Source organism: Molothrus aeneus, chromosome 2 (genome assembly GCF_037042795.1).
Source record: "Molothrus aeneus isolate 106 chromosome 2, BPBGC_Maene_1.0, whole genome shotgun sequence".
In the NCBI taxonomy this organism is placed as follows: Eukaryota; Metazoa; Chordata; class Aves; order Passeriformes; family Icteridae; genus Molothrus; species Molothrus aeneus.
Window position 1 is genome coordinate 95,850,547 of NC_089647.1, and position 24,982 is coordinate 95,875,528.

The window sequence follows — 24,982 nt, forward strand, 5'->3', positions numbered from 1 at the left end:
TAGACATTCAGCATCAGTTCAGCAAAGAGAAATAATGTTTCCTCTGAATCATTCCTGTAGTACTTTGACTTCTCTAATTGGATCAATACTAGATAAAGCAAATTCATTATGTGGTGTTTAAGGTGTAAATGAAACTTTGAGGAAAAACATCAGAAATTACGTGTCTGTTGCAAACTTTGCTGTATTACACCATAGGCACTGCTCCCAAGCTTAGAGGGTTTTAGCATTTTTTTTTTTTTGAGATGGGCAGCTTTGAGAAAATCTGCTCTACAAAACCATTCCTATTCCTAGTCATCTGAATAAAATTCTCAGAATGGAAAAATAATCCCAGTGCAGTTAAATCTGAAACTATATTAGAAGCTAATGTGTTGCAATGCCCAAGATGTCTGATGGTACACAGGGAAATAGTTACAGTGAATGAAACCACAAGAACCTCCCCTTAAAAACAAGATTAAAAACATGTTTTCAGCAGAGCTTGAATTCACTTTTCAGCTACTTGCTGAAAGCTCTGTTATCAGTAGTTTTGGATGAGGTTTTAAAATCTCTGCATTAGCAATCTCAAGAAAATGATGCAATTTGGTATATTAATTATGACAACTTACTTCAGTTACTTTGCTGGTAAGTTACCCCTGGAGGAAAGGGGTTTTTTTATCTTTGTTTATTTATTTTATCCCAGAATTCACCAAACCCTAACTAACTGAGGAACAGAATGCTAATTTAATAATCAAGGATGAAAATGTCATATGCTCAGTTTTAGTCCTTAAACTCTTCAAACTGCTGTTTTATGGAGGAAAATAAATATAAGGGGGGAAAAAAGTATTAAAATACTTAAAGGAGTAGATAGAAACTAAAAGTGCATCTGAAGCAAAAATAAAATTATATCTGAATGAAAAAGTAGAAAATATGGATTGATATCTATTTTTTTTATAATTAGTTGAACTAAACAATATATTATTTCAGAATTTTTATAAAACTGTGTCTTGGAGAACTTTTAAAAGGTCATTTAAATGTAGTTACTTAAACCAAAGAACTTAAAAGAAAAAAATGTAATTTTTTTAATGGCCTGATAAAAATGCAAAAGATATTTCAGATATGAGCCATCTTTTTCACTTCACAAAGTTATCTACCTCTCCCTCATTCAACTGAGATGAGACAGGTTTTCTACAGGCAGTGAAATATTGCTTTTGGTGTGCTACACTGATGTTTTTAGATACTTTTGCCCAAATTAAAGTGAGACCCAGAAACTTTTCTGGATTATTATTATTATTTTAAAAGATGTTTCATATTAGCTTCCAGGAATCTCTTTCAACAAAGACTCGCAATTTCTGAAAACTCATTTCTTAGTAATTATGTTCAAATTACATGCCTTTCACTAGCACTTTCATTACATGCCTATCACTAGCATGTAGTGATAGCACAAAGGGTGACCGTTCTAAATGGAAAGAGGTAAGGTTTAGAGTGGATATTGAAAATGAGTATTTTACTGTGATGGTGGTGGAGCACTGGAACAGGTTGTCCAGAGAAGCTGTGGCTGCCCCATCCCTGAAAGCATTCAAGGCCATGTTGGATGGGACTTCTAGCAACCTGATCTAGTGGAAGGTGGCCCTGCCCATGGCATGAAGTTTGAACTAGATGAATTTTTAAGTCCCTCCCAACCCAAATCAATCTATGATACTATGAAATGACAAAAAGTCTAAAAAGAATGACTGTAAAAAAAGAGTAACCACGCATTTAAAAATCATATTATTTTGTTTTTATATATTTAAAAAAAGTTTTATCTACTCTTAGTAATGACTTTCCAATTTCTCATACTCCATATAAAAATGCATATGCAACTCTTAACAGACAAACCCGTTTCATTTGAAAGTAATTTTACAAATACAAGGACATTTACAATGGAAACCTGGTTTTGTGGCTTCTCATAAGGCAGTAGCAAAACTGTTGTTTGCTTCCCTGGAGTGCACCTTTCACTGTAGATGCCTGTAGCTGTGGCTCTCTGCACATCCATGTATTGGCCACACCCATGTGCCCTGCTGGCCAAGACCACCCTGCTGAGGAGAGATTCCTCTGTTCACCTGCATGTGCTTTATTTACCCCCCCAGCCAGCAGCGGGCCACAGCTCTCGGTCATGCAATACCCTGAAGATGCCAGAGTGCTCCTCAACTCCACGGTGTGGATGCTGTGTGTGTTTGAGTACCCCAGCGAGGAGAATGAGGAGCCAGTGGTCTACTGGAGGAAAGGTCCTGACTGCCACAACCAGCAGAGTCTCCAGTCGAGCCCCAGCACAGGCGGGCCGCAGGTGCAGATAACAAAAAACATCCTCAGGGGGTTCTCCATCTTAAAACTGAGCAATGTTGACCAGAACGCCAGTAACTCCTATTTCTGTGATGTGATGCTAACAGAGAAAATACAGGGCAAATGTGGAAATGGCACCAAACTGACTGTGCATGGTAAGGAGCATTTGGGAGTACAAAAAGGGAGTGACAGAAAACAGAATTGATATGAGCAAGAGGAAATAAATTTTCCTTCAGCCTTACTACCTTCTCTGCTACTGCTTGTGTCTGCCAAAAGAAAGGTGTAAAGGAGCAGTGTACCATCATACAAGTAGGGGAGGGTAGTACAACATTTCTTTGGTGCTAACTATTTATACAGCTGGACAGACTTCTCAGGGACAGTGAATTTCTGTGGATCTAAACCAGTTCAGTTCACCGGTTCATATATATTTTATGAAATTCTAAATATTTATATATCAAAATACATTATATTTTGGTGTCTGTATTTCGGTATTTATTTTAATATTTTTTCTTAATCTCCTCTGCAAACATTTGCTGAGTCTTTATGCCAAACTTATAAACACCCAAACCAAGTACCTGATAACCCCTTTTATAATTTTCTTCAGTCTTTATAAACAAATGGTCTCTTGAAAAATGCAGCTTGGGCTTTCTCTTCCAGTTTGTCAAAAGATGTATAGTAAACTCACACAGCAGTGTGTGTTTTTAGAGCGTGCACCCAAAGTAGGGATATATGGAAGCAGAGTTTTCTTTCCATTTGATGGCAAAATATTTTTCAATAATTTATAACTTTCCTCTGTCTTCTAACTATTAATTGAATTTCCAGAATTCTGCTGAGCATATGACCTTAGTGACTGATATACAGAATTTCACATGAGCCAAATTTTCTTTATGTGAACTTTCCAGAAAATCTGGTTTGCAAGTGCTAAAATGCCACAAAGCAGTTTTCTCATTCTAGATTTCACACTGTATTTAAAAATATCCAACAATTCTTCAGAGTTCCTAAAAAAAAAAGTGATCAAGGAAAATCTGTTGACAATTATACCATATGCATATGTTAGTTTTAGCCTGAAAAAAAAAAGGAAGAAAAAGTTGTATGAGACTTGGTAAGATAACTGTCTTTTACATTGCCTTTTCTACATAACAGATGTTTTCAGATCTCCCACTTCTACTAAACAGAGAATCTTATTTACTTTCCTTTGCATACGTAATTTGCAACAGGTTCAGAAATCTCATGGCTGGAGTAAAAAGAGAGAAGCTTAACTCCTGAAAAAACAGTAAAAGAAAATGCGATGAAAACAAAGACGATCGCCCTTTGGTCAATTTTCACTAATTCTTCAAATTAAATCTTATCAAAAACCAACTTTTTTTTCTATTTCAAATATTTAATTTTCCTTCTCTTTGTTCCAGATTTGAAATGCAATGACTGTACATCAGATAAGATCTGGCGGGGTTTGTTCCTTCTTCTTGGATATACCATCTTTGTCACCATATTTATCATAGCTTTTGGTGTAAGTAATAACTTCAAAATCAAATAATACAAACCTAAAGATGGGTAGCGTTCTCTGATGGAGAGAAACAATAAGCAAATTAGCCTGAACATTCACCTGTGAAAAAGTAAAAGTCTCTCTCTATTTTCTATTTAAAGAGTTAGAAGTATAGCCCCCAACCTGTTTTGAGGGCATGGCATGAAAAAAAAAAGGTAAGCCGAGACATACAAACAAATTGCAAGGGGTTTTTTTCTGAGCTTGCTGAAAACAGAGAAGCTATTTTCCCTATTGCTGGCTGATCTTTTTACTTTTACCTGGAAACAAAAGAGGAAACAAATGCCTAAAGCGATTAGCAGTTTGAAACACATCCTGGTTGCTTCATGCTTCTGAACTCCAGCTTCTATTTTTATGATCTCTTCTGGATACATATCACTGTCTGCTCATCTTTTATCTTACTCATGTATCTGTCCAACCAATCAGTCATGCCAGGGCTTTTTGCCCAACCCCAACCACTAGTTGGTTTGGGCCACTGCTGGACATTTACCTGGCCAGCAGTGCAGCACCTGACAGCTGGAATAGTTGGGAAGACTTTTGCAAGAGAACAAGAAAACATTTGTTTGTATATACAAAAATGTCTAAATCTGGGGTGAATAAAATGTCTAAGTCTTTGTATACTTCCCATTGTATTTTAAAAATCCTTCAATCTTTCTTCGTTGTGGTTCAGTGCTCCACTTCAGGAAAAAACGTAATAGTTATTTTAATCAAGTACTTTTTATGGAACAAAATCCTAAAAAGACAGCTAATTAATAACTCTATTTTGATCCTACTCGGTAATAATCTTCATGTAAATGAAACCATTTGGAAACAAACAAACCTGTGTGGAACGCCAGCTGAGCTGTGCCATAACTTGAGGCAAATGAGCATCACAAGTCCTTGAAAGCTGGATGGATGACACTACATTCCTGCCTAACCCTCAACAGTACAACATGTTCTACTTAAGTTTACAAGGTCTTTACCTGGAAGTGTAATTCCAAATTATAATTGATATGAGACCTCAAAAAACTACTTCACCAATGCTTCACCAATACCTCTCCTCAAAGTTACTGTGGTAGAGACCCTTAAAAGTTAAAAAACATGTGCTAAATTGGATCAAGAGGAAATAGGTACCAAACTTACGCAGGCTTCGGGGAACAACTCAGCTCTGGAGGAATTACCATGGTTTAAACCAGTAGCTCTTCTAACTCTAGAGCGATGGATCTTTCAGACAGCCAAATCCTGACCAAAAGGCAGGATTTCCTTCACTGCTCTTTCTCAAATTGTGCTGCTTAAAGGTACTGCTACTTCAGTGTTACTGAATCTGGTATTATGGCAACTGTTCTCTCTCTGCTGATACTGCCAGACAGCCAAAAACTTCATTATCACATAATCTCAGCTCCAGTGACATAACTTACAAGAATTACAAAGACATTTAGGATATCTGATGGCCCTTCTAGGTGAAGGTTTGGGTTTTGTTTTCCTTAACAACTGGTTGTTAAGTACTGTTACCTCAAAGCCACAACAAAACAGAAAATTCCACAGAACTCAGGCAGTAGGTGACCAGACATGAGTATTGAGAGTAACAGTGAACTCACGAGAGAGATGTGGTAAAAAGCCAAACTTTGCTGAAATACAACAACAGCACAAGCCTGACAAAAAATGTATTGCATCTGAACATACAAAGTGTGCCAGTCAAGTCTCTCCTAAAAGTAATCACTGTGACCACAACTAGCAAGCAGCAGCAGTGACCTGGGATGGAGCTTGCTTTCTTCATAGCAGTCCCAATGGTGCTGTTTTGGATTTGTGGTTAAAACAATGTTGATATCACGGCAGTGATTTGGCTGAGCAGTGGTTGAATGGCATCAAGGCTTTCTCTGTTTCTCACTCTGCTGCTCCAAATAGGAGGCTTGGAGTGGGCAAGAGATGACCAATAATAAAAGCAGGGCTAGGTAAATTGCTTTGGAGTCACCTATTGCTCAGAGACTGGCTGGGCATTGCTTTGCTGGATGGAGGTACTGAGTGATTTCCCCGGCATCACTTGGGGTTTTTTGTTGTTTATTAGGTTTTTTGCTTTCTTCTTTTTTTCCTCTCTCCTTCACGCTAGATTGTCTTTATATTGATGTGTGAGTTTTTTTGGTTTTGTTCTTCATATTCTCTCCCCAGTCCCAATCTGGGGATGGAGAAGAGAGCAAGCAAGCTACTCTGCAGATGCTTGCCTGCTGGCTGGGCTAAACCTACAGCATAGAACACTGGAATTTATAAAGTTAGGAGCTTTTGAAGGTCATTTCTTTCCTAAATGACAAATGTTTTCTGTCATGAAAATGTACATTGTGTCAAAAACAGAATATAAACTAATGAAAGTGGGACTGGGTGACTCAAAGGTCCTTTTGCCCTTACAGTCCACTGCTTAAATCCAGTGTGTCTTGGCTGGTTAAAAGCAGCTTCTGTACACACCTCAAAAACAAGTCTGACCTGCCTCTTGTGAGTCTAAATCCCACTCAGTCGTTCCCTTGCTTCTTACTTCTGCTAAACTCTCCAAGGGCTTCCAAGTCTAGAGCAGCACACAGCAAGGCACTATCCCAACACCACCCGTGCCTGACAGCTGCATCATTACAGCTGTCACTTTTTCACTTTTGGGGATCCTTGTGGGGATTTTCACTTGGGGATCCTCCCCAAAAGAAGACATTTCTCTCCAAAATATCCTGTCTGTACTACCTAAGAATCAAGAATGAATAAAAATATCTCTCCCATCACTCCCATGCCCTATTTTTTCCAAAAGTAAAAGAACACAAACATCTTGAAGGGTAATATTGGAAAATGGAGAAGCACTACATGAAACCACTGGTACACAGTCAGACATACTTTCAGCCCATTTCTTGTGCACAATATGAATCACCCTTACTCTGCTACCTGTAAAGGCCTGGAATTCACCATAAAAGATGCCAATTAACTGAAATTAATTAATCTAACACTGAAGATATTAATTCTAAATAACTTTAAACTTTAAACATCATTCTTTTGCTGTATCATAATGGCCCACACCTGGCTATATTCCACTTTTTTATTAAGTTAGAACCGAATAAGCTATAAAACAATAACTACATAGGTATTGCTAACTTAGCTTACATATTACTAACAATTTTACTACTAAAATAATAGCTATTAACAGTCTACAAAAATTCATAAAGGTGTAGTTAAAATTAATTTTCACATTTCATTTTGACTGCAATATGCATGACAACTTTTAAACTAATTCAGAATAAGCACTGGACTGATATCCTAGTGAAGTTAGCAATTGGTTCTCTAAATAGATGATGTATCTGATGGAATCATTTTTACTGCCTAACAATATATGTTGTGCCTATTGCAACAGATTCACCAGTGCCATACGAAGTGCAAGAATAAGCTGAGAAACAAAGATATCAGCACTACAATGCAAAGTGAATGGATCTACAACCAGCCATCACGACTAGATAATAATGGGTTTAGTCAAGAATATGAAGATATGTCAGTAATAAGAAGTCTATGTGACACTGGAAGGGAGATGATATGAAAAAGAAAGTGCATGCAGTTGTAACCAAGATACAAGCACGCGTGATGATACTTCTATCAAGGTAGAAAAGAAATATACATAAAAATCTCTCCATTAACTTGGAATACTTTTTGTTCATGTATTTATTTCAAGTTAAAGAACTTTTTACTCCACACAGCTACAAATGAAATGAGCATTAATGTATATAACCAGCATCAAAATACCATGAAAGCTAAAGGTATTCAAACCTCTTTTCAATGCCAACATATCTGACCATGTATATTGGGTTTTTTCTACTTCAAACAAAAGCACAGTTACAATTTTGTTTTTATCCAGCTTAAGGCCGCTTCTTTGCTTTAAAAATGTAGTTCTGTAAAACAGTATCTGTCCACTGTAATGACAGATTGCCAGAGAGGAATACCTCACACGCTCCCAGGGCACTGTCTGGCATTATTTCTAACTCCTTTCATATCCCCCGCATTAACAAATCCCGGCAATTCCTTCTACTCTTAGATATTTAGCCAGCTATGCCATCTTGTAATGCACATTTTCATCCAAATTAAAATGCCTAACGTTGTTTTAAAAGTCATAGCTTATATGTTTTTTTAAGAAATATTAATTACCAAAATAATCTTGACAGGTAGGCTACATGGTATACTGCTGTAGGGTTTACTGCCATATCTGGGAACGTCAGAGAAATTATTGGGATAAAAAATGTGTATTTTAAACTTAAAGTGCTTAGAATACTTGTGGAATCTAAGGAAATAATATAACTTGGATGCATAGAAAGAGATTATCATAATTTGCATGTACTTGAGGAAATGCAGTCGACATTGTTAAGTATGCGTGACTTGAAGGAAATGAATTTTTTTCAGTCAAATACTGCAAGCTGAATACTGTGCTTCAAAATTGCTTGCAATTGTAAATATGTGAAAGGAAACTTCATAGAATAAAATAAGAGGTTACAACCTTATACTTTATGCTTTAAGAACTGATACATGCTGCTCACTGGATTCAGCTTCATCACTAGCTTTATTTTCTGAAATTCTTCCTTTCTGTAACATTAAAAATGACACATAATTTTAAGAAATTTATCTCTGCATTTGTTTCCTTTTGGTAAAAGTGCTGGCTACCATCTTAGACAAAGTGAGATGTGACTTTCAGAGGGATCAACTGCAAGCATTCAGATAGAGAAGAACAACCATGAAGTTTCTTTTTAAAAATTATGATTGCTATTTTTTGGATATTGGGAAGTAAACAATGGTTTTCCCTCCTTCTCTGTCTAAACTGGGAACTGACTCCATTTGCAGTCATACATATTCAGGCTTCCAGAATCAGTAAACCAAATTTTAATTGTGGATGTAAATATGTAGTTAATTTCTCTTCCAGCAAAACTTATCTCTTCAGAAGCACTTCAGATTTCTTATTTTGAAACTCTTTTAAAAATGAAATGCTTATTGCATATAACACATGCGTAATGTTTAAATTTTAAAGGTAAAAAAATAAATTGGGTTAAATATTAAGGGGTTAAATACACTGAATGTTTATATATTCAACATAGAGCTTTAAGGACAGACATAGCCATTCCATCATTTTAGATGTGAGGTGTGAAGTCTGTCTGAGCCACAGATGCAGTTCCTTGAAGAAAAGAACTGAGGGCAGCAGTCACTGAACCAGTCATCTCCAAATACACAAACCAACAAGAGTTCATACATAATCCAGCACACATCTAAGAGGTGCATTTAAAAAGCCTCTAATTCAGATAACTCATATACCTCAATTGGGCTCTTTTCTTTACACTTGATAACACTGCCTCCACTCCTGATCAAATGAAGGCCCTTCAAATGAAGGTCAGTATGATTTCTGCAGTTTTTCACATGCTTCTCAGAAACAGCTGGAAGTTGCTTCGAAAGAAGTTGGACATAAACTTCCACTCTGAAAGGTTAAATATTCAGCAAATTCTGGGGAACTGAAAAAATTTAATATGTAATAGGCTCTATCACCTGACACCAACAGCAAAGACATGACTTGTTATGTTCCAGTCAGCAACATCATGGATTTTTATGGAAGTCTACCACAGAATGAAACATCAGGACCAAATTCAGAATGAATTTAGAACACAAATTCTTAATATTACATGTATGAAATATCGTTTTTTTTTAAATGTATGTTTTTTTAAAAATGCATAGAAATATATAAGAATGCATGGTGTTAAGAACATTAGTATTTATATGAAATTTAAATGGACAGCAGTAAGTCAAAGAATCACAGAACCAGTGGTTAGAGGGGACCTCTGAAGATCATATATTCTAACACCCCTACTCAAGACAGAAAAGGTTGGCCAAGACCTTGTCCAGATGGCTTTTGAGTAACTCCCAGGAAGGAGACTTTCTTGATATTGTGATGGACCCTCTTGTGTTTCGTGTAGCCTCTGATACTGTCCCTGGGCACCACTGAACAGAGCCTGGCTCTGCCATCCACAGGTATTTATACTAATTGATAAGATTCCCCTGATCCTTCTCCAGGATGCACAATGGCTTGGGCTTGCAGATGACTCCCTCCAGAAAGTCCATAGTATTCCTATCCTGGGGAACCCAGAACTGGAGAATGCATTCCAGATCTGGTCCAGCATCTTCCAAGTCCACAGGAAGGACCCTCATCCTTGTACTGCTGGCAGTGCTCTGCCTGATGCAGGGCAGGATGCTGTTGGATCCCCTGCCATGAAAGCATATTGCTGGCTCATGGTCTTTTTGTTGTCCCTCAGTACCCCTTAGGGTCCATCTGTGCAAAGCAGAAGCAGGAATTTGCCCGTTTCTTTGACAAACCTGAGAGATGCTCTTCAGTCCAATTCTGCAGCCTGCCCAGACCCCTCTGGACTGTGAGTATATCTTCAGTTACAGATGACTTAAAACAGAACCTCAAGTTCATGACCCAGTATCTGAACCATGGAGTGAGTCTCAGCCCTCCAGGGACTGAAGGAGACAGAATTCCTGATACTTTTAGTAGGACTCAAGTTTACCTTCAAATCACTTAAAAATATTCTTTCGTAGGAAACATGCAGATAAGCTAAAGGAAAATAGTAATTGAAACAGTAACTTCCAATGACTTCATATGGTATTAAGGATTATTTAACACACCCTCAGCCTGACTTTAACAGTAATTACAAATTTCAAGATATATTCTGTGGAAAACTGGGCAGAAAACACTTCATTGGACTCCAGAAAAATGTATATAATAGCATGCATGCGATATAGTTTCCCTAGAGAAATGAAAGAAAATGGAAAAAAAGGATTGAAATTAATGTTCATAAGACGAGTGAGATAGGAGGAACAATGAGTATTGATATGCATATGAAAAACTGCTCTTGAAGAAATAAAATACCAGTCCAGGCATCAGATATCCATGGATGTACCTACGTCTGGATGATGAGCATTACTGCTTGGCTTAGTACTCCCAGCAAATTGCTATTTGTATTAACTAACAAATTAGCTTGTATATTTATATTGTGATCTTCATTTCCAATCTCTACACATCAACAAAGGTGACCAAAGTTTTCAAGGTCAGAGCAGAGTTCAGAGTCCAGAGTCTTTTAGGAAAACAGAGGTCTTAGAAAATATAGAAGCATTGCATTTCTGAAATATGGAAAACTATGAAATCCAAGAATAAAACAGTTTCTTAGGATTTGTATGTCCTACCTCTTTAAACATACTTCAGAATATATAGAAACAAAAATGTACCTTAGCATATCCCGAGCATAATCTGAAGAAATATCAGCACAGATACGAACATGTGCTTTGTAATAAAAAGTATTTTCATTCTCATGAGAAAATATTACATTAGACTGTCTCATCTTCTAGTTTTGACTGTGCTTGCACTAATGATTTTCAAAAGAATTCAGAAAATCTGAATCAAAAAAACAAACAACCCAAAACACTGGTTTCCCAGACAACACAGCCAGCAGAACTACTAAGGTTTCAGCAAAAATGGAACCTTCTATTTAAATTATAAGTATTGTATGCAATCATCTTCATTGCAACGCTTATCAACAACATCATGGTACAAAATCAGTATGGATTTCTGTACATTTCATCTCCTTCAGCTTTTTAAGGTATTAGTAACATTTTTTAAATAGTTATGCAGCCTATTTGCATAGCAAGTCCATCAGAAGACAAAATTCTGTTGAGTGTAGGTTTCACCTTCAGCCACACAAAGACTACACCTAAAACACATCTCAAAGAAGAGAAGCAACAGAATCTATCTAGGAAGTATTCTTGAAATTAAAAAGCCAGTTACTTCATTGGGGTTTATTTTGACAAAGAGGTCACTAACTGATTTTCAACTCCACCTATTTAGGAGCCGGTAAAGAGGACTATCTAATCTTAGGCATTTGTGAGAAAAATAAGGTGGCAAGGATCCTTTTTCAGCACATCTGACTTTGATATTCTAACTGAAAATTCCACATATTACTCAGGATAGTTCACTAGGAAAGATCTGTATCAACTGAAGAACTTAAAAAGCGGTAAAAACCCCCTGAACTTTCTCCATTCAAAAAGGATCATATTCACTCCTTGAAGAATACAACTATTGTAAACAGAAAAAAAAAATCTAAGAGTCTCTGATCTTGTTAGATATCTCAGCTTCTCTAAGTGAAAATGAGTTGTTTCAAGATTTCACCAGAATTCCAGGACAGTTATTACCATTGAATCAGAGACTTTGACCACAGCAAATCAGCATGAAAGAAGAGAATTGTTATAGCATTATCTACTACTGCAATTCATGATGGAAGCTATCCTCTGTACAAGTGAGAATGCAGGTGGGCAAGGCACAGGTTACAAAGGTAGCTTCTTTCAGTTTTACATGCAAAAAATGCTATCCTAAGGCCTGTAAGTCACGCAAACTATTCTGTATATCACTATCACTGTATACAGAACCTCACTCATGCTGTTCTAAAATGAGTGCTTCACATCAGTCTTTATTTTTTTATTATCAAAAACAATAATAAAATAATTAAATCCCTGCACATATAAATCTGGTGTTTACTTGCTGAATAGGCTTTCAAAAGCTTTAAAAGTTTTTTTTTCTTAGCCACAGGTTTTTCAGTTTTTAGAAATTCTAAATTTCATACATGCTTGAACCTCCAATTTTAATTTTTTTTTAACTTTATAAATCAACTTAAGCTCCACACTTATAAACCGAACATGCTTTGCTTTTACATAAACAGTTGCAGATTCTAGCATTTGGGCATTGAGACAGGAAGTCCTAAACTTAAGGTAGTCAATACAACACGAATGTTAAAATAATAAGGTATGTGAATCTGAGTTCATTACCAACTGACTCTCATCAACTGCTCTCCAGCAGATTGAGAGTAGATAATCAGATCATTACAGCATTCCAAGACACTTGTAAATAAACTCTTGACAGAAGTTTCAAGAAAATATATTTATTCAGTTTTGGCAGAGGGAGAAAACAATAAATATAACAATTTTTACACCTTTCTTTATAAGTTATTTTTATATCACATTTCTGCTAAAAAATTTCAGGTAGTATTTAAAATTTTAAAAGAAGACATTCACTGAAGGAAGAACTTTTAAAGTGAAAAAATATATAAGAGTGCAAATGTTTTATCCTCTTGTGTCTAGTACTTAATTTTCAAGACCTTTGGAACAGTGCAAGTTACATTTTAGTTCAATAACAATGTGAGCATCCAATTAATATGCAGAACTAATACACAGAATTCTGTTATTTGAATAATACAGATGGTAGTTTTTCATTATATAACATCAATTCTCCTCTCAAATAACACTGAAAAAGACCTTTCCAAATTTCTGTAATTATGACACTTTTTACAAGCTTTTTACAAATCCCACACTCAAGTCCCCAGCTGAAGCAAAAATAATCTAAGTGGAACCTCCTCAAAACAAGACATCCACCAGGCACGTCCAGCTCCTCCAGCTCCTGTTCTGACATGTTTACACAGCTCCATGGAGTGCAACTGATACTTTCTCAGCAGAAGCAGATCCAAATCCATTGGGATGTTTATTTTCATGAACAGGAACTGGGGCAGCAATCCCTGAGATTCTCTAGGATGCCTGTAGGTGTGTTTTGACATCCCTCATGTTTTGCTAATTTTCTGTGAACTGTCTACTCAAACCAGTTTTCTTTCAATAAAAAGCGTACAGCATCATCAAAGCCATTTTGGTACAACGCTTCCATTTTCTCCTGGTCTGGTGGGAACAAAGCTTGATTAAGCCTTACTAGGTTGGCCAGAGACAGCTGCAACAGAGCAAGAAGCTGTAAATTAGTTTATTAATGCAACTTATCCTGATGTGACTGTACAGTCATCTGTTTCATGGAGCAAATGTAAAATGGAAAGACTGGCATGGCTGTGTCTCCACCAGGAATTAACCACGTCCAGGGTCACTGCTGAGTGCCAGGACAGACTGGCACCAGTGCTCACACACAGAATCAAGCTCGCAGCATCCAAGACAGACTGGCTGCCTGTAAAACTGTCCAAAGTTTCTGAAACACTTTAGCTTTGGAAACACTCCCGAAACTGTCTCACAGAGTGGTAGCTGGCACATGTTAAACTTGTGCAAGGAAATATTTTGACAACTTACTAGTGCAAACAAGCACATTCTTGGGAACATTCCCAGGCAATGTTGCAACTTATGAGTACAAATGTAGCTTCTGCTATCAACAAATTAAGAACTACTCAGCATCTTAAGTGGTCACTCTGATAATGTAAAAGGATTTTGGAGCATTATTCTTGAATAGAGATTTTATTAAATTGTTTACAACAAACTAAAGACATAATTATATTTAATAATGTACTGAACAATTTCTTTATATAATTAATACTTACCCACATTATTATATACAATTTTTCAAAAAAATATCAGAATCATCTTCATTATTTGAAGTAAGCAATTATTCAAATTCTGACACTAGGAGATGGAGAGACAGAAAACTATTCATATTCAAATATAGATATATGAAGATGTACAACTTTCAATTTATGCAGATTACAATACTGCTGAAATGAAATTGTTCTTAGTCATCATTTTTACAGCCCTAAAACAGAAGTCCTTCAATTTGAATAGTTTTAAATGTTGCCTGGGATTCTGCACAAGTTTGCACATTACCCCAGAAGCAATGTAACTGTACAATTAATTTTCTGTCTCTAAACTAAACTAATCACCAACTCATTTTTCATCCTCTAGATACAAAAGACAACCAAGAAATATACAATAATTGCATATACTTCCAAGATACATGAAACCAATAATTTCATATTTTATGATCTTTACCAAGTACTACCATGCTTAATATCTCTCTGTGAAATATTATAAAGATTCAAAAACTGGTCCAATTGAGAAAGGCATTACATAACACTAATTTTAGTAAAATTAAGAAAACATTACAAACTGCCTAGAAAGAAAGTTTTAAACTAATTATTATTGTTAATCTTTCTTTCTAATGGAATATTGTTGACCACTAGGTCTATCACTATTCAATATTTTCTTTCAGCATGTTGAAAAAAGCAAAACCGTGGTTAAGGTTTGTGAGACAAAGGTTGCAAACACGGAAATGAAAATAATGAAAAGGAGGCAATAAAAATCAGTCTCATATTTCAATATACAGAAATGTTTCTGCAACTTATAAGTTCTGGAAATGCACTGTATTTCATATAAGCTTCTGGAAATGCACTGTAGTCACAAATGTTCACAAGTTCTCTTGTGCAATGCAGTGACAAGTCACTGCATATACAATTTTAAATGTACAACTTAAACCTGCATTTTAAATTCAGTTAGAGCAACTGATTTCAGTAAGTATGAGGAAATGTTCTGCAGCTGTCCTCTCCTGAGGTATTCCACTTTATTTTTTCTATAAACATCTTTACATATCTTTACCTGATACGTAAAGCAAACCTAGTCTTATTTACACTGAACAGCCTGATATAATTTGCTCAATTTTGTACCAGATCAGTGCTTTTCAAACTTTCTTCTTTCTTCTACATTCTCCTTTCCTCGTGTTTAAGAAAAGGTTTAACCTCCATTTGCAAAACAGAAAATGCCAAAACTTTATATAAGCTGATATATGAGCACAAAATAAACACTTAAATATGAACACAACAGCAGAAATACTTTTTAGTGTTTTTAAGTTAATAAACAAGCAACTTACCATCATATCTTGTTTTGCTAATTTAACATACAGGTCCACACGCCCTTTATCTTGTGGACAGACATCTAATCGACCGCTGAAAGGGGAAATTGTCACCGTTCTTCCAACAGGCAAGATAGGAAGGCCATTGGTAAGGCCACCATCAACCCACTTCTATTGGAAAACAGAAATATTTTCAAAGTAACACCAGTACAGTATGATCACAATGCAATACTTTACCCTTATTGACCCTCCCTCCGTCACTCTCAAGAAAACTTACAAGTTTCCCACGAAGAATACAATGAAAAAGCTTCAGTATGAGTCAAATACCAAGGAACTGACAATGTACACACAGAGATTTGAATCAATGAGCATTTAACATAATGTACAAATTTGGTGTAAGGTAGTCACCAAGGTACTCTTAAGACTTTTTAGTTAATTAAAAAATAAAATGCCCCATATAGAATTTTTCTCAATGCATACATGTAAAGACAAGACTGTTAATACTACACATAATCTATCAGATATTAATTAGATAACATATACTCTTCTAGAACATTATTCTGATTGACAACAGGAGCTGTTCAATCTGTACGTGCAGGTATTCTGACTGCAGAAGCTAAACCACAAATGACTCCTCTCCTCTTCTGTGACTTTTCTTCCAGAGCCTCATTTCTTCTTACATACACTACACAAGACAGCAGTAGCTGGAAAGTGGAAGGTAAACGTGGGAAGGAGCTGAACAACTATGACATAAGAGGGAGCAGACCTAATCCTGCTGCAGGAGTTGAGCATAGTGAAGAATGAGATCTAGGGGCCGAACTCCATTCCAATATAAACAGGACAGCTGTGATATCTCTTGGTATTATATTTATAAATAAATATATTTTATATAAATATAAATATTATATATATAAAAATTATTTATATATATTTATATATAATATTTATACCTTCCTATTTCTTCCTGTGTTACAGGCATAGCCCAAATTTCAACACAGGTCTGCCGGCTAAATGGATTCACTGCCATCATCCATGAGGTCTGTTGACCAGATGCATCACACTGATCAGCTGATATGTGTTGCTGTATCTGTAATTATAAAGCTGACAAGCTTTCTGATGTAATTACTGCCTAGCTAGCAGCAAATACTTGATCTTCTGGGGCTTTTGACAGTGGGGCCTGTGAAGGTTATAAAGGCTCTGGAGGCGTCATTTCTATGAATGGGGAACCGAAATATCATCTATTTCTCATATGAAGAAATAGCCATTTCCATGCTTTTAAAATTATTCTTAAAGTGTTCATATATTTATGTAAGAAAAATGAAAAAGTTGTAGGAGCTAGATTGAGTAAAGACAACTGTAAAAACGTTTTCTTATAAGAAATACAAAATATAGTATTGAAGTTGTTTTCCCTTAAGATTAAATAACTACATCATAAATGAAAAATATTTAAAAAGAAAGTTCGTAACTCATGAAAAATTACCTGTCCTTTAAATTCCACTGGCTTAATTCCTGCATACACTGGTATAAAACTACTTGCTAGCAGGACCTAGAGGGAAGAAAGCAAAAAGAATAGAAAAAAAAAAAGACAAAGTAATTTAGAACTAATACATATTTCCATGCATATTTACCAGTCAATATATTAGTTTTACATAAATCCACTGTAATCTCAAAATGTCTTCTTGTTGTGGTATGTCAAAATGTGATTAAAATTATTCAATAGGGTTTGATTTTTTTAAGACTTCACAGTGATAACTGTCAAAACAAAATATCAAAAACTAACTCAATTATTAATGTGATTTAAGAGTAGATTCAACTTAGTTTTGCACAATGTGAAGTAATGTGTGGTTTTCAAGAAATTAAATATGCGTATGATGGAAAAAAACCAGTTTATTTTCAAAGAAGAAGCCAACCAAGTAATTCTGTTGGCATATTAAAATAGTGTTTACTTTTCTAGTCAGACTTTCAAAGTTTCAATAATACCATGAACATCCTGGAAATTCACATCTGTATACCTTTACCAATGTTTGTATTTATACATTCAAATATTAACAAACTACTACTTCCCCTACTGTAAGGCTTCATTGCTTTTTATAGCCATTCCTGAATTTTTATTTTAGACCAGGACACCTCTTATCTCATGTACAGCTGTCCAAACAAATATACCTTTCTATCCATTCATAGCAATACCTCTGAGAGAGTGTGGGTATCTCTATACCTGTGTATCCACCCATACATATATAAGCAATCAGCATACAGCATTTCCAGGAGAAAAGTAAATACATGGACAAAGTGTAGTATGTCAGAATTTTTCATTCTGAATTTATCATTCACCCAGCTAAATAGGGTGGATATGCATACACTTGTGTGGTGGCACTGATGACCAGTATGGGGAACAGAAGCAGGTCACAAACTGGTGCATGCACTGTGTGAAAGATGAACAGGTGCAGAAAAAAAAAATCACAATCCATAGAGATTATGAAAGAAAATGTCTTTTTTGGCTGAACTTAAGATTTACTTTTACAAAATTTAAGCTATTTTAGTATTAAGCCCTTCTGTTCCCCTAACAAGTTTTAATAAAGACTGTATATGTATATGAAGTCTTTAACTTCCACTCTGAGAACAGTTTTCCTGCCTATTCCTCTTCCTAGTGATGTAGAGCTTTGTCTGAGCTCAGATAAAAAGGCTCTCTCAGTTTTCTAAAGTGAAACTGCAGCTATTTCTCTACCAAACAGGCCTTTTGCTCACAAAAGTCTAAAACAAGATTTCCAAGTTCCCAACATCAGCCTCTTCCCCAGCCCTGCACCTTTTCTCCTCTTTTCCTCAACTCCATCTCATTGACTTTGGCCCTTCTAAACTAAAAGAAATGCAGAAAAAAGATTTAGTGAATGGAGTCAAAACCAGGTGACTCCTGCAAACTCTGAGTTCTTTTCAAGAGGACTGAAGAAAGCAGTTGCTCTTCTTATAAAGTCACTGAGATCTCCTTACTGAGGAGAGGCAGGACAAGTTTGATGAACAAACACTCTCAGTATTTCCTACCACTAACAGACCAGTGTAGACTTTTAGGCACTACCTTACTTTCCCAAACTAAATATACCAGTGTTCTGTGCCTTGCTCCCCCACAAACACACAAATTGTGCCTCTCCTCCCCCTCACCTCCAGTTTAAGAACTGCAAGTCTACAAATGCTGATACAAGATGATTGTCTTCACATATGGAAGACTAGTTCAAAAATGGGAGATTATTACCTGTCTTTCCAAGTCCACAGGGAATAGCAAAAAAAGAGAAAAGCTCAACATTGTAGCAACACTCATTCAGTTTAGCAATTATGAAAAACTTTGGAACCGTAAGGCTTGGTTGTTAAGCACTGAAGTTGAACGATTTCTGGCAGGGGGTACAGATGTTTTGCTGCTTATAGAACAATCTGCCCAGCAATACCTTTATCCATGCCTTGGCTGTAGGTCATGCCTAGGCATGATACAATAAAATAACCTAAAAAGCTCTACCCTCCCTGCTCCTGTAACAGCCACCAGCACTCAAGAGAGCTGCACTCATGATACAAGCAGAGTTGAAGGTGCGCACAAAAACAGGTATTAGGAGCTGGACTGAAAGATCAGACAATATGAATATATTCCAATGAGCAGTTATGTGTAATTTTATTACTATTATTCCAACCCACCCTACTGCTATCATTGAGAACAAAAGAGTAGAACAGCAATGGCTAAATCAATGAAAAAAACTATTGAAATACTAGTAAAATGTACATATTTCCAAGGTCATCCTGATGCTTCTGATTGTCTCCAGGTTAGAAAATTTCACTGCAAAAGCACATAAGAATAAAAATCTCCATGCTTGCTACCATTGCATACTATAGCTAGAAACAACAGTGCATAACTTGAGATAAACTCTTCACATAATTATATTTGCATGATAAAGCCCTGTAAATTTTGAGGACTGTTCATGTAGAATATAATAGGGTCAAAATTTAAAAAAATATACTTTATAGGCAAACTCCCAATGCATACTTTGAGGTTTTGTAATGTGTCATTTTTTTTAAATGGTAACTAAAAAGAATTTACTCGAAGCATCCACAAGGTTATAGAAAGAAGAAATTCCTTCTTATACAATTTCCTCCTTTATTCTGATACATCTTATTATGTCTTCCACTAAGATACAATCAATTACTAGAAAGAACATCTGCTTCACATGCATCTGAATTGCTCTTACCATCTCTTATCAGCTTATACATACAATCCTGATCCAAATTTAAAATGTGGCATTCAGATGAAGAGAAGGACAGTGAAAGATATACTTTCCAGCTTATATACTGTACTTAGCATTACATTATAAGTATCCACAAGCATCTGTAGGAATTGTTCCATTTTTTTTAAACTTCCTTTACTTTCTTTTGTGATGAAACAATGATATCAGTGAAGTGAGAGATGCACACATTTTTACAATATTTTGAGATTTTCTACTGTGTTCTCATATACCGCAACAATTAGCTACCTGTTACTTTTAGAAACCCTTTGCCTACAAGATAGAACTTGAATAACCAATGAAGGAAACACAAACACCAAATAAATTTTAGCAAAACTTGTGAAGCTATAGGATCAAATTCTGCTTAAAACATTGTTTATATTATGGTTGTAGCACCCCTGGGAACAGACATGGTTACCTGAATAAACCAGTGACTTTACTGTACAAGTGATAATATACCCTCAAGCTTTGAAGAAACCCCTGAGTTTTTATTTACAACTGCCACATTCAACATGATTACCTTAATGAGGTCCTCCCTGGAGGCAAAATTTGAAACCAAGTGATTTTCCCCACTCTTGGAGTTGGTGACTGACACATAGAGCCGGTTCTCAGCTATCTCATGAACATCAGAAGGAAGAATAGACTCTATGCCCTCCCTAGAGGAAAGAAAAAGCTCAGCATTACTCACCACTATAATTTAAAAGCTTTGCAAATGCATTAGGGGTGAGCACCCCACAGCACAGCAGAAATATGCACCCTCTCAATTTGCATTTGGAGAGCTTTCTAACCCAAAAGTGATCTTAGAGAAGCATTAAGATAGGTACCTAAGTGTTTTCATAAAATCATAACCAGGCGTTACTGCACCAAAGTTCAATCTTCTGACTTCCTCTGCAAATCCATAGGCAAAGTGCTTACATTTCTGGAAATGAAAAGCAATAACCATTAAGGATGTTTAAGTGATGGGAAGCATGTTCAACTGCAGAACCTAAAATATACTAGAGGCTAAAGCTTTAATAAAAGAGTTATTAGATCAAACTGAAGGATTTTCCCATGTGTGCTTGGTTTGTAACAAGACATGCATAACAAAATGTTGATCCTTTCCTAAGGATTAATTTGTAAGGAAAAAAAAATCCCTAATGGAAAAAAAAAAAAAAAAAGAACTCTGAGGATACCACTCCAACAATCAAGCAAAGTTAAAAGCTATTTTTCTCTATACTACCACTGCTAAATAATCAGTTCCCTCGATCATGCCATTACAAGAACAATCATTTAGTTCAAACTCTAAAGCCACCTTTTATTTTAAGGTCTGCTTCAGAACTTAAACTAGACACAAGTACCTTAAGATGCTTATAAGCAGTAAGAAAAATAAAAATTACAACAATTTCTTCTCACTAAAGCAAAAAACAGGGTACTAGCAAATACACATATTTAATTAATAAAATACTATGGTAGTATTTAATGAATGGAAAACTCTGATGGGTGATATAGAAAGAAAATACACATCAGAAAAACAGGTAAGAGATTCCTGCACAGAGAACCTTTTACAAAAGCTTAAATGCCCAGCATTAATGACTGCAAAAAAAAAATAGCCCAAAGTGTGAGTCACAAGAATTCCAAAGGGACAGTAAAAGAACTGGTATAATTTATTTTTAACCATAACATTTTGAAACAATGAATTATGATCCTAAGTGCTTAATACTTGCAATTCAATATTTGCAATCCTTTTCTTATTCTTTCATGCAGGCTTTTCTAATGATTTTAGGGACTTGGAAAAAACGAAATCCAATCTTATGCAAGCCTCTGGAATTGGTACTTTATAAATTCACCCATATTCACCCATATAACCACATGAATAAAAGACAGTTTAGGTTTCCTGGATTATTGGGTCTGTGCATAAAGAACAAATATGTTGCTAGTAACAAAATCAGTGAATGAATGACTAAGAAAAGTAAAGGGAAAAAAAAAGGAGAGACATGAATGAATCCCAGAGAGGAGGAGAATACAAAACCCATTGAAAGAAAAACAAGGAAGGAGGTAGGGTGAGGATTAACATGTGATCAGAGCTAGCTAACTGAGGGAGTTAAACTTCCTCACACCACTTGTATGACAAAGCACTCAGCTAAGCAAAAGGCAGAAATGTAGTTCTTGCATCCACTTTCTTGATAGGGCCTTTGAATAAATGCATCAAAAAGTTAATTAAGAGGTTCATACCTCTTAAAGAAACAATTATTTATTCTACTTAGCTTCACATTGGTTAGATTTGCACCTTTACCCCACGAGATACGTGCCATTGCCAGCTCAAAGCCAATTAAAATACTTAAGGCACATTCAGACACTTCTCTCTATAAATGCAAAAGAAATCCACAAAACCATACACAGAAGCACCTCAGAACTACTATCTCTGTATCTAAGATGCTTAAATAAAGTTATGGGGAGCTAAGAGTACAAAACGAGGGAAATGACAGAAAACTACTTTCCATATTACAAGTTCTAAGAATGTACTGTACCCAGACTCTCAATTCCTGCTCTCAAAAGGGACAATTTCTTACAGTTATGAATTGTTTTAGAATCTGAGTGCTAGAAGCTTTAAACAATACATCTACATTTTAAATAATGACTGAGGTCATGTTTAGAAATTGCAACTGCTTGTATTGAGTTAAGCAAACTTGATATCAAACATGACCAAGGTAACTTTAAAATAAATAGTTATTTACCTATAACTAAATAAGCCTAATTAGAATTCTCAAGTCCCACACCTTTACAAACAGTGACAAAAATCCAATACATGACAAAAAACATTTGGATACTGTCTTACAACAGCAACAGTCAAAACAATAAATCTTCAATGTTACATTCTCTCCAAGATAAGGACAGGTTGCATTACAGCTTTGAGACTAGGAAATACAGGAAGTCCTAATTATGGCTTACCTAACATTGCCATCTCTGGGGGGGGGAAGGTGGGGGAGGGAAGAAATAAATAATTAACTGATTAGGAGCTACATTTGTGGATATAAAATATTTCAAGCTAGAAACATAGTAAAGATAATAATATAATTATCCTGATATGAAAAGTTAATTCTATTCAGTACAGAAAACTGCCCTTACTTAAATTCCATGAGAATTTGAATTATCCCCACTGATAAAAGAACTCCCAATTTCCCATTTAAACACTGTAACACAATAACTAAAAAGTACACAAAAAATGAAAGGGCTAGAAAGTCCATGAAACTTTGTTTAGCTTACAATAATATGACAAATTTTCCAGGAAAAATATAACAGACTCAATGTAATATAGACTTAGCTTCCACAAACAAAAACTAAAAACTATTCTAATATTTTTACTTAGAAAGATCTTTGTAAGTTGGACCAGGCTGAGAACAAGAGCTCATACCCAGGGTCTGCAATAAGCAGAAAAATTTCCTTGGGCTAACAAAGGGCTGCCATGCCCACCACAGAGGAAATTAAAGTCAGAGTTACACATTATACCGGGCAAACTTGAAACTGAACTACCAGTCAGAGGTGACAGAAGGGGAGAAATGCCTGCACAGAATACAATGAGGTTTTCCCCACAACAGAGAGGAACTTGCCTAATATCAAGTCATATAAAGAATGCTTGCAGGGGAGTGGGATGGGAGAAAGAAGCCAGGGAAAAGCCAACTGCTGAAAGAAGTATAGTCAATGCTGCAAGCTGAGTTCATATCCCAGCAGGAACAACCAACAAACAAACAGAAAGATCAGTGGCAAAGTGGGGTTTTGCTGGGACTATTATTTGAATCACATGAAATGAAATAAGCAAGGCCTAGAGGAATTATCAAATGCTACTTGGAGCAAAACGTAAGTGTAACTTAGATGAAAAATCTAACAGCCTGTTTTTCCCACAATAATTAAAAATAGTTGTCATGGTTTGACACTGGCACAATGCCAGTGCCTCCATAAGAATACTCTCTCCTGGTTTCTGCTGTGAGATGTGACCAGGAACAAGCAAAGCAGGCTCCCACTTAGGAAAAAAGAAATTATTAACTAAACTACAAGGGAAAGGAAAAAAAAAGAAACATACAAAGAAAATGAAAACTTCACAAATACATCTCCTCCTCCCCACCAAATTCCCAATACAATACATCCCCCAAATCATCGACTCTCAGTCCGGCACCACCCTTCAGAACACTCAATCCTCAGTTCATCAAGAGGAGAAGGAGTCCTTCTTGTGCCAATGGTGACCTCTTCCTTTCATGTCCAGCGCTCTCACCACTGAACACGGACCAGAGCTGCTTCTAGGGTTGACTTTTAAGGATGCTTCATCCCACTCCAAAAAGGCACAGTCTCAACTTTGGGACATCTGTCCCCCCCATATTTTTCACTCCCTGGGGCCAAGGGGTACCCATATGGAACCCTCTTGGTCCTGAGGCATTGCCTCCCCCTAGAATGCAGTCCCTGTATCACAAGGAACATGGTTCTGTCCATGGCTACACAAAAAGAGTCCAGCAAAAGCCACTCCATCATCTCTTCCACCTGAGTTCTTTTCTATTTCTCTCGTGGCCCATTTCCTCTTACCTCATCTATATCTCTCTTCTCATTCAGCTCCAGGAGGATTAGCATTTGTAAGGTTTCCATCATCCATGAAAAGGGTTAAAAATCTGAGGCTCTGTCCAGAACTCCCACGGCTGCCCAGCCGGGCACCTTCTTGCAGCCCCCCCTTTTCCTTCTTGGCCGGCCACTATTAAATTTCAAGGTGGCACAAGCACAGGCACAGGCTCTCTCTCTGTCTCTCCTGGGGGGGAGGGGGTGGCTGCCCGATGCCTCTCAGTGCTCCTCCATCCTTCCATCCTGCAGGGGCCTTCCCCTCCCTTCTGTCCAGGGCCCGGCCTACCTCACCCGGCCGCATGGCTGCCCCTGGGCCTACCTCACCTGGCCCCATGGCTGCCCCTGGGCCTACCTCACCCGGCCCCATGGCTGCCCCTGGGCCTACCTCACCCGGCCCCATGGCTGCCCCGGGCCTACCTCACCCGGCCCCATGGCTGCCCCTGGGCCTACCTCACCCGGCCCCATGGCTGCCCCTGCCCCGCTCAGCCCGCAGCCGGGCAGGGCAGCTCTGAACCTTTCCCTGACCGGAACCCAAGGGAGCCTCCCAGGGGAGAGCCCTGCTTTAACCCTATGTGCTCAGAGGCGGATCCAATGTCCCAATGGCCACGTTAGGTGCCAATATTAAAATCTGAG

At 36.8% G+C, this 24,982-nt stretch overlaps 1 protein-coding gene across 4 annotated transcripts in view; it reads right to left on the reverse strand.

Annotated features, from left to right (window-relative positions):
• PNPLA4 (patatin like phospholipase domain containing 4) overlaps positions 1 to 24,982 on the reverse strand; it is a 50,395-nt gene that overhangs the window by 16,589 nt on the left and 8,824 nt on the right. For 2 of the 4 annotated variants that reach the window (XM_066571619.1, XM_066571622.1), the window contains 5 exons: positions 20,593 to 20,687; positions 20,289 to 20,424; positions 16,993 to 17,058; positions 15,531 to 15,683; positions 12,774 to 13,622 (listed from right to left, as the gene is read on the reverse strand). In XM_066571619.1, the coding sequence (XP_066427716.1) occupies positions 13,491 to 13,622; positions 15,531 to 15,683; positions 16,993 to 17,058; positions 20,289 to 20,424; positions 20,593 to 20,687 (582 nt within the window). In that variant the 3' untranslated portion in view covers positions 12,774 to 13,490. Of the gene's footprint in view, positions 1 to 12,773; positions 13,623 to 14,211; positions 14,294 to 15,530; positions 15,684 to 16,992; positions 17,059 to 20,288; positions 20,425 to 20,592; positions 20,688 to 24,982 lie in introns of those variants that run through there. The other 2 variants (XM_066571621.1, XM_066571620.1) reach the window with 2 other exon arrangements.